At 31.9% G+C, this 11789-nt stretch overlaps 1 protein-coding gene and 1 pseudogene across 1 annotated transcript; both read right to left on the bottom strand.

Moving 5' to 3' along the window:
- Positions 1-3112: 3112 nt before the first annotated feature.
- Positions 3113-5038, bottom strand: LOC126552242 (uncharacterized). Its single transcript, XM_050206941.1, has one exon. The coding sequence runs from the start codon at positions 4916-4918 to the stop codon at positions 3353-3355; it is 1566 nt and encodes a 521-aa protein (XP_050062898.1). The 5' UTR covers positions 4919-5038; the 3' UTR covers positions 3113-3352.
- A 3967-nt stretch (positions 5039-9005) lies between these two features.
- On the bottom strand, positions 9006-11144 carry LOC126552469 (uncharacterized; annotated as a pseudogene).
- Between the last annotated feature and the right edge of the window lie 645 nt (positions 11145-11789).

Raw genomic sequence — 11789 nt, 5'->3', positions numbered from 1 at the left:
GACTACCTAACAAAAAATGTGACTGCGCGTGTTTCGGCACTCGTCGCTACGCTCCGCACAAATCGAAAATATCCCTCGACTTGCTATGCAACGCCACCTCAAGTAGGTCACAGGGTAATCACTGCCCATATACTACGACATAACTTACCCTGTGACCTACTTGAGGTGGCGTTGCATAGCAAGTCGAGCTATATTTTTAGATTTGTGCGGAGCGTAGCGACGAGTGCCGAAACACGCGCAGTCACATTTTTGACTTTATTCTGAATTTTTAATATTTCTTCGGGCGGTCACATTTTTTGTTAGGTAGTCGCGATAACCGATAATTACCGTAAAATTACCTATATATTATCGCCGCGTTCGTAATTGGCGGGGCGATAACAGACCAGTACCTAAATTATTTTTTAAATGACAAGAAAATTAAAATTAAATTATTGAAAATATTTTGAAATTAAACCTTATTTATTTTGATCTTGAAAAAAATGCGATAGCATATTATATACATACTCAAATCGTCAAAGTTAAATCATTTACAGTTTGGTCGTAACACAGATTTGTACCGACTAAAGGAGCGCTATATCTGTCATCGAGCTCAAACATCCAACATATTACATCGACCGTAAGTCGTAAGTTAAGCTCAATAATTGATATTATTTTGTATACGTACCTTTTGGGAATATGGAAAATTGTCTGTATTGAAAAATACAATAGTATATGATTAATAATAAATCATAACAGTTCGTGCTTGACCTCCGTCTGAATGTACGGTCCGCTAGCAATATTTGATAAGAAAATTCAAGGGTTCCCAAAATCTATTGCTAATAGTCAATTTGTTGCCTATCTTAATCCTGAAAATCTATTGCTAACGTTCAATTGTGTGTTTATTGCCTAATCGATTACCAAAAATCTATTGCTAACGTTAAATTGTGTGTTTATGACAACCCGATTAGGTATCTAATATTATATTATATTGCTAGGTATTAGATTCATACATTTGGTACTTATTTGACTGTAAAAATGTATTGCCGTTGTTCAATTTCTATACTTATCAGCTTATTACTATATATCCAATTGGCAATTATCGAAGAAATATATTTCTATAGTACATACTACCTAGTGTTTAATACACTATCTTTGTACATTTAGAGCAAAATTACTTTTACAAAAAATATTTCTATTGTTCAAAATGATATATTATGCAATATGCATAAAGCATAGGCTAGATTACTATAATAATGAAGACTTAGGAAGTCTGGAATAATTAATACCTAAACAATAAATTTGATAATAAGTTAATTCACTCCAATTTAAAATAAAAAGAGTTAAACGGATCATTCAGAACGTACAATTTGCTATGTTATCCGTTTGTAAGACACTAAGACAGAGACAAATAACAATGCATACTGCCATACTGGTGTAGCTAGCAGCTACCTATGACAAAAAATATTTTGTAGTGTCCTCTTAATGTTTTTTGAACTCCTTGCTGGCGGGCGCCGGGCTTAACACATTCATCTGGGGATTTTGAATAAAACATATTAATGTAATATTCAATGGCTACACTGTTCAATAGTTGTGTAATCATAGATTTATGTATAGACCATGAACTAATGTCTAATATTAATATTCATAGTATATAGACACAGAACTATAGAATTATCTATGCACAGAACATTCTGTGGTACAGCCATAGATAATAAAAGAATGGATAGGCCATTCCTATATTAACAACATAGGGGTTTGCGGGCCGGAATGTGGATGAGAGACAGACTGCTTTTATATAGTGCTCTCACTTTAGCAAGGGGTATTATCATTTATTTATATAGCTATAATATATATATAAATATTGCTGCAATTTTGATATTTTGATAATAGATAAAACCCTTTGTAACCTCAAAGTAAAATAATGTTCTTGCCCGTGCGATAAGGCCTGGTGGCCTATCCATTCTTTTATTATCTATGGGTACAGCAGCTGCTGCTGATATGCTGATGTGTGCAATAAATATATTTTGATAACGGAAATCGCAATCAAATTCTGTGTTTTGAAGATTAATGATTATCATAGATTATAAGTTTTCAGATTTTCAGATTTACAGTAATACAGTTGTAATTTTGTTATAACTTATAAATATTAAATTTGTTACATACTCATAACTAAATTACTTAATAATATGATGTCCTAAAACAGTTTTAGATTACAGATACTAATATTTTACCACAGATTATTTAATATGTGATTTTACTAATAAATAAAACAACTCAATCAGTAAGAAAACGAATATCAGTGGGATTTAAAACTGTTTTAATGTCACCATATAAAATATGTAGTATATAACTAACTGTAATACAACAATGATTTTTCTTGTTTTTATTAGCCATAATTCATAATATGATAGTTTATTTTTTTTTTATCAACTACCATGTTCAATTAAGAAAACACAAGAATTATAAGAAGAACGCTACATAAAGGTAATCTTAAACTGTGATATTATCAATCAACTAATTCAGATTTTATAGATAGCATTGTTCAAGGAATGTTTTTTAAGTTTTATTACTGCCAAAAGTGGTATAAATTCACAAGTTTAATGAAGAGGTAGAGGAAATATTTGAAAAATGTTGGTCTCAGTATACCTGTTAAGCGAAAAAATGATATTTTGATTTTGACGTATAATAATAAGCACATAACATACTAAAGTCGAATATATGCTATAAGTGATTATTATTTTTAATTTATCATGTATTTTATATAATCTAAGTCCTTAATGAATTACATTTTTTATTATTTTGAATTTAAATGCTTATTTATCATGGATTTTAGGGGAATAAACAATTACCATGTTGGATCGCTGAAGTATTTTGATGTTCTCTGATTTAGTCATTGTGCATTAATTGTGCTGCAAAATTATTATCCAAAGTATTGGATTATTTGTGTTTGCTGTCATATTGGGTGTGAAACGTTGAAATGAAAAATTTACCCATGAAGTGTTCCAATGCATAATGCAATCTATCTAATAATGGTAATAACAATTACTATAGTTGATGATAGATAATAGAATATTATTTTTTTAAGTCTTTATTATACATGTTTTATAATTATTATTTTTTATTTTTAGATTGGATGGCATGTTAAATCTGGTTTTATAAGTCATATTCAAATTCTATGTAGATAGTTATGCAAGTTTAATGAATATTATTTTAATATTCTGAAATTCACAATTAATTTAACAGATTTCCACACCACCTTAGCATTGTTTTCAACAAAACTGGAGGTACTGCATTTTGGCGCGTTTTCTTTTAAAGTGGTTTCCCAACATAGGCCTACTCCACTAATTTTCTTAATTATACTAACTCTTTTAATTTACTCACCAACACTTATTTTATTAAAGTCATTGGACACGCACAAAACACATTCAAAATTATCATCACAATCTGACGTTTGTCCTACATTTAACAAACATTGTAGTACTATCCATCTGTTACATGTATCGCATTGCACCCAATCGATATTTTCTTTTTTTATCTCTTTGTGTTTTTTGTCCGTACGCCCACAATACAAACAAATATCTCTCATGAAATCAGATTTTTCCAACAAAAGATCTTTTAACACCTCTCTATATACCATTGGACTGAAATCTTTATTGAATTTAACGTTTTCAATCTTATTTTTCATCATATGCTCTGCATAGTACAACACATAAACTCCACAATTATAACTATCTGTTTGTTTAGGATAGTCAGAAAATATTTGAAAATTCATTTCTGGCCACACATTACCTACCTCTCCATACACATGATTTTTTTTCAGTTCACTTAGTATAGTCACAAAATTATGTCTACATTTATTATATTCCGTAGTTTGGTATGGGTCAAAATAATAGAATTTATGATTTCCAAAGTCCATAAACATGATTACCCAATGATTTCCATTTACATGTAATGGCATTACGAGCAAACTCTCTTTTGGAACAACTATAGTTTCCAAATTTGAATTTTTTTTTGAAGGATCATTATTTAAATGACCCGATACATTACAACTCAATATTTTTATTTTATTTTTAAACTCGCAATATGTCTCTCTCATAACACCCAATGCTATATCAATAACAAAATTACTCAACCACATATTATTTATATTTTCAGGTGTATACATTGATAGTGTGTCAAAGTCACTGAAAAATAACTCATGGAACTGAGTTATGTCTTTAACACTATTATAAATGCCAACAACATAATCCAATTTTCTTCCGTTCTTCTTCAAAATGGAGCTATAATAATTTTTGTCTTTTGGTAACCTATTTTCATACAAATCCATTTTACACCGTAGACCATCTACTGGAGATTTGTAACTTTTTATAGAATTTAAAGATTCTGATAAGGTCTTAGTATTTGGAGGAGTTACTATTTTGTCATTTATTGTTATGGAATCAAATGAGGGCATATTTACATTTGGTGTCAAACCAATCATATCATCTTTTAAGTTTTCAATCGGTGACACATAGTTCCTGACTGCACGTGCCTTAAATTGCTTTGAAGCAGCTTTTAAATGACCCTTAAAATAGAACCCTGTTTTTATCTTTCTCGCTCCCCAACATTCTTTTTCCTCGTTATCGTCAGATGATGATGAAATCAAATTGACAAATGATGTAGATTCTTTTTTTGCGATTTTCTTTTGTTTCTTTTGGACCGGAGGAAGTGCACAATAATTGTATGGTATATCTAGCAGTACTTCTTTACATTTACTCAATATAATACTTCTAGTAAATTGAACAAATCTTCCACATTTCATACGCCGGCATTTTTTGTTTGTCTTTAAATCTCCAAACCAACTCTCTGCCGGAGCATTGCTTGCTCTGTCTGTTGACCCAAGTACTTTGAACCGCATCACACCAGTCCACATTGGAATCACCGGAATGATAGACCCCATGATATCATTGTGAAATTCAACACTATACAACGGATTTTGTTCAAAGCTAGGACATATTTTTAATGTTTTTTTTACCCCAACGACTATATTTTCAAACCGAGACAAGAACTTGGAATCTTTATACCGGTAAAAGGTCTTAACATCTCTTATTTGTTCATCTAATGTAATATTTTTTTGTTTTGTGACTAGATCATCAACTAGACTACTTGGATTTTCATGACTGAGCTGCTTCAAGATCTCCATGGCATCATCCACATCTACAGTCTTGCAGGGTGACAACAACACCGTCGTAACTGCAGTGAACCATTTGTCCAGACATTCCGTGGAAGTTATGTTGAATGCTGGCGAGATACATGCAGTTGCCAAGCACGCTAAAGACCCATTGGTTATCTTCTTTCCATTTCCTTTAAAATATTTATGAGCATCATCGGAGATATTTTTGATTAAATGACAACAACAAAGACTTATCAGCGCATTGCAATTAAACATTTTCCCCTCATACAAGAACTCATAACATCTATTCAAATATTCAACGACCTCATTACATTCCGTAAATGCTCTCACAAACCCTTTTAATATTGCTGTTGAAAAGTCACTGACAACATGTGCTATAAACTTTGTACCACACTGTCGTTCATAGAATTTTCGAAACTCTGTTAGCCAATTTGTTATCGCACTTGCAGTTTGTGTAGTTGACAGATATTCTGCTATTGGAATTATCCTCTTATTGCACACAGTGACAGCCGCATAATACAATAGTAATTTTTCTTTTCTTTTTCCTGTTTTGAATAGTGTTGAATCTCTTGTAGTTTCTCTCACCACCCCGCCAGTCGCATCAACATAAATTGTAATACATTTTGTTTTTCTTAAAACGTTAACTTGATCTTGACTAAACAAATAAGTTTCAAAATCTTTCTTCTTTGGATCGGATACATACTGAATAAACTCTGAACATTTATCTTTCAATAAATGCATATCACCCCCCAGGGGGGTGCTAAGTAATTAGCACTACGGGTTTGGCGAACCCGGGGCCCCGAGCTACGAGCTGGCTTTAGCCAGCTGGCTCGATCTGGTCCTCCAGGTTGGGGGTTTGGCGACGGGCTAACAACCCGTCACTGTAAAAAATCTAATTGTTAAGAAACCAAAACTAAAGCCTCGGGACAGAGATCTGGACAAAACACAACGGAAACGGCCTGGACTACAAGGATTTAGGATTGGCACTTGGAATGTAAGAACGTTATATAAAGCAGGAGCGCTTAATACACTAATCAATACAATAGATAGATATAAGGCAAATATAGTAGCGTTACAAGAAACGAGATGGCAAGGCGAAGGATGTATAGCAACATGTAACATGACATTATTCTATGGTGGTGTAACAACAAATAGACATGAAAATGGTGTGGGTTTCCTGGTACACAATAGCCTAATACCATGGGTTAAACAATTCAAGGCTATTAATGACCGAATATGTTACATCCGGATTAATATGAACCACCGAGACATGATTATTATTTGCGCATACGCACCCACCGAATCAGGAAATAAAGAAGTGAAAGATGCCTTCTATGAAGAGCTGGAACAAGTATATGACACTATACCAAGTCATTGCATTAAAGTATTATTGGGAGATATGAACGCTCAAGTGGGTAAAGAAAATACATACAAAACGACGATTGGAGAACATAGCTTACATGACCGAAGCAACGATAACGGAGTAAGATTAATTAACTTTGCAATAAGTAAAAATATGGTAGTAAGCAGTACAAGATTCCCGCGGAAAAATATCCATAAAGAAACGTGGCTATCCCCGGGAGGCAGGTATAGTAGTCAAATTGATCATGTCCTCATAGAAAATAAACATAAAACGATTATAAAAAATGTCAAAAGCTACAGAGGAGCAGACGCAGACACAGACCATTACTTAATCCTAATTGACTTCAGAGTAAAGATGTCAATGGAATGGAAAAAGAAACAAAAAATACTTGAAAAATATGAGGTGGATAAATTAAAAAACAAGGAAACATTACAGACATATCAAGAAACAGTGACAAATCTCTTAGGAAGAAGAGAGGGCTTCGACACAGAACAGATTGAAGAATCATGGATAGCAATTAAGACCTCAATAACGGAATCAGCAGAAAAAGTTATCCAACTTACACAAAGAAAAAAAACAAAGAAATGGTTTAATGATAATTGCAAGCAAGTAATCAGGGAACGTAATGAAGCTAGAATCAAAGCAATACACACACCAACTCCAGAGAACATAAGGGACTTCGAAAACAAAAGAAGAGAAGTGAATACACTGATAAGAAAAGAAAAGAGGATAGCAGAAAAAGAACGATTAGAAGACATCGAAAACCTTAAACACAACCCCAGAGAATTCTTCAAACGTTGCAAAACATTTAAAAATGGATTTGTACCTAATATACGGATGATAGAAGATAATAATGGTACCCTAATTACAAAACCGGAAAATATTGCCGAGGAATTTAGATCGTACTTTGAAAAAATCCTTAACAGAGACTCAACAACAGGAATAGGTGAACAAGACGACACCTTATACTACACAGCGGAACCAGAAGTACCAAGTCCTAGTCTAGAAGAGATACAGTATGCGATACAAACTCTAAAAAATAATAAGTCTCCAGGAGATGATAAAATTGCCGCTGAGTTACTGAAGTTAGGAGGACAAAACTTAACAAAAAACTTACATGACCTAATTCAACAGATATGGATAAAGGAAAAGATACCAAAAGAATGGAATGAGTCATTGATATGTCCAATTTTCAAAAAAGGTAACCGAAATAAAGTCGAGAATTATAGAGGCATAACACTACTGAATTCTGGATATAAAATACTATCATTAATTATACTCAAAAGATTGCAAGTATACACAGATGAGATAGTAGGTGATTACCAAAGTGGATTCAGAAAAAATAAATCAACTACTGACCACATATTTGTCTTAAGACAAGTTATGGAAAGAAGCTACGAATACGCGAAAGATCTACATATGGTTTTTATAGACTACAAACAAGCCTATGATAGCATAGATAGAGAAATATTATGGAAAATCCTTAAAAACTTTGGCTTACCAACTAAATTAATCAACATGATAAAACTATGTAACACAAACATCAGCAGCCGAGTCAAGGTGAACAACGAAATATCGTCTCCGTTTACAATAAATAGTGGACTGAAGCAAGGGGATGCGATGTCACCAGCACTCTTCAATATGGCATTGGAGAGCGTAATAAGAAAGATACCACGAACTGAGACATTAAACCCTGATGAAGGAAATATCCTACTAGCATATGCAGACGATATAGTGGTTATTGGGAATTCGCAAGAGAGTATCCAGAGTACTGTTGAAGAACTGATGAAGATAGGAAAATATATTGGCTTAACAATTAACAGTGGAAAAACTAAATACATGATGTTAAAACGAGGAGGGGGTGATCATAATAACCTCCAAGTGGGAAATAACATCTTCGAACAAGTACAAGAGTTTAAGTACCTGGGGTCTACTCTAAATAACCAAAACAACATGCACGGAGAGATAAATATCAGATTGGACGCTGCTAATCGATGCCTTTATGCACTATCGACACTCTTTAAATCTAAGTTGTTGTCAAGAAAAACAAAAGAACATCTATATATTAGTTACATTCGCCCTGTAATGACATATGCATGTGCCACATGGGCAACGACAAAGGGCGATGATGAAAAGCTACGTCTATTTGAGAGAAAAATTCTTAGAAAAATTTACGGACCCGTATTCAACAATGCGGAACAAAAATGGGAAATAAGAACCAACACCCAACTATACCAGCTTTACAAAAGAGAAGATGTGGTCCAATTTATCAAAGGGACAAGGATAGAATGGGCAGGCCATGTGTGGCGAGCTGATGGAAGTGTATTGAAAGGAGCACTGACATATATGATAAGAGGAAAGAGACCAAGGGGAAGGCCACGGAAGAGATGGAAGGATAGCGTCAAGGAAGTATTAGAAGAAATTGGAGGAGACTGGGAACAGGCATACAATAGAGAACAATGGAAGGAATTAGTTTTGGCGGCCAAGAGTCTAAATGGCTCGTAAAAAGCCTAAAAAAAAAAAAAAAAAATGCATATCAACCCTGTCGTCAGCTGCTCGATCATCACGACTCTTTTGCTCATGAGACACCTTATAATATACGCGGTCAGACCTGATGTTGCACAAGTTACCACGCTTGAGTTTACTAGGAGAAGCTTTTAAAATATACTTTTGTCGTAAACTCATCGGTGCACAGTACTTTGACATTTCTTTTTGTTTCTGTCGATTTGTTCCTTTCAAGAACGTTGTCAGTTTACCATAATGGCTGTAATTATGGCTGTTACTCAGAACTGTTAATTGTGCCATACTATCCGTTGTTTTTTTCTCCACTACTAGTTTAAACTGCTTACAAGATTCATGTCGACAAATACCATAACATGTCAAACCTTTCTTGGTAATATTTTTATTCTTGATAGTCAAAACACAAGAGTTATTTACAATTTCAAATTTTTCACGTAATAAATCATTTGTTTCATTTGATAAAACAATACTTTTTTGCATTGAGTTATCAACTATTTGCTTCAATTCTTTATCCTGTAAGCTAATTGTCCCTTCTACAAAATTACACTTTTTATAACATATAACCTTTTTCATTTTATTATCTTCATTAAAAGACCTAACCTTTAAGGGATATACATTTTTCGAGTTCTTAGGCAATGCTTTCAAATCTGCTTCTGGTGTGTTGCAAATGGATACAGATTTAAATCTTTTTTCTGGGGTAAACAAATCTCCAGAAAATGTTACATTTAATTTGGGTTTAGGGGTGGTTAACATTTCATCAGCAACATCAATTTGTTTAATACTATTGAAATTCTTGTTATATTCATTTTCTTTTATATTTCTACAGCAACCATCATCAATCGAAAAAGAACTATTAAGTAAACCTGGGTTAAAATTAATTAAGTCATGTTCTTTGATTTCAAGAATTGCTTCTGTCAGATCATTTTCCAATTTTTTTACAACTATATTGGATGTATTATTGTTTTCTTTTTGAGGGGTACTATGGTCAAACAATCTTCTTTTTACACCCACTGCTGTACTCTCATTGAGTTTATTTGTTTCACCTAACATAACAATTTCTTTTTGTGACAATTCTTGAAGACTATCAGAAATTTCATATTCTTGAAAACTCTCTCGACAATGCTGAAATATTGTGTGTTGATTATCAATTTCTTCTATCGTACTACAGCAATCATCATAGACTTTACAAGAACTATAAAGCAAACCCGGGTTACAACTATTTAAATCACATTCTTTGATTTCAAAAACATTTTCTTTCAGATCAATGCCCAATTCATCTACAATTATATTTGAAGTATTATTTCCTTCATCTGAAATAACAATTTCTTTAGGGCTAACAGAAATTTCGTTTTGTCGAAAACTCTCGACAACGCTGAAATATTCTGTGTTGATTTTTACGGCTACAATCAATTTTTAAAATTTTACAAATTGAATTAACAACCTCTGTTTTATAAATACAAAAATCATTTTTTGAATAACCGTTGTCATGAAGCATTTTATCGAAGTGTGACTTATTGCCTACTGTTGAATAACTATCTAATAATTTTCTCAAAGCTGAATTTGGATTATTTAATGCCATAACTAAATTATTTTTAGCTTTTTTGCAATCAGCTTTCTTGAATATTACTTTAGAAATATCACTTATCGCCTCATTAGAAAAACTTATGTTGCCAAATTCCAATGAAGGATATTTTTGTTGAATGAAATTGGCTATATCTTCCACGTTTTTTAACACACTCATTTTAAAATTGAATTTACTTTAACTTTTATAGTAGGAGCCTTACTCGACTACTATCAATAATAAATCAAATCCTTAAATTATAACTACAATACTATACTATTACAGTAGGAGCCTTCCTCGACTACTATCAATAATAAATCAAAACCTTAAATTATAACTACAATACTATACTATTATAGTAGGAGCCTTCCTCGACTACTATCAATAATAAATCAAAACCTTAAATTATAACTACAATACTATACTATTATAATAGGAGCCTTCCTCGACTTCTATCAATAATCAAATGTTTATCTTCATAAAATTATATTTTTTATTGATGAATATTGGTAAAAACTGAAAAACATATAGTTGTTATAGTATAATATTCTGTAAAATTAATTTAATTGTATTAATTACGTATCAGTTATATAATCACTTATGAGTTATTAACTAAATATGTTTCAAATATTATATTTTGTTTGTTAATTTGTTAATTATTAAAGTAGTATTATAGAACATTTAAATAGTAAATGTATCAGAATTATATTAGAATAAATTAATAATTAAATTCATGATTTAAAAAAATTATATGAACTTGTAATTCAATAAATATTATTGTGATATATTATCTAATTACGAATTGTTATTTTGTCTCTTCCTAAAATTGTATGTAAGGGGGGTGCCTATATGATTGGTTTTAATAATGAGTAGTTAGAATATTGATAACCTAAAAACACACAAAAATTCCCTAAAACCTTAAAAAATCTAATTGAATAAGTGAATAAAAACCATTTAAAAATAATAATTTTTATTAGAGATATGAGTGTGATAATGGGTGTAATAGTAATTTAAAATATGATTTACATTTTAAGCATTATTTAAAATTATTTAAAATAAATTTAAAAAATAAAAGCGTATATGATTGGAGTAGGTATGTCTGAAAGAGCGCTTACTTTATCAATGTATAACACCAAAAACCCCACAATAATAATATTTAAATTATTCGAACGAAGCGAGAAAAATTTTTTTTG

This window comes from Aphis gossypii, chromosome X (genome assembly GCF_020184175.1).
Source record: "Aphis gossypii isolate Hap1 chromosome X, ASM2018417v2, whole genome shotgun sequence".
NCBI classification, from domain to species: Eukaryota; Metazoa; Arthropoda; class Insecta; order Hemiptera; family Aphididae; genus Aphis; species Aphis gossypii.
This window is presented reverse-complemented; position numbering and strand designations above follow the sequence as displayed.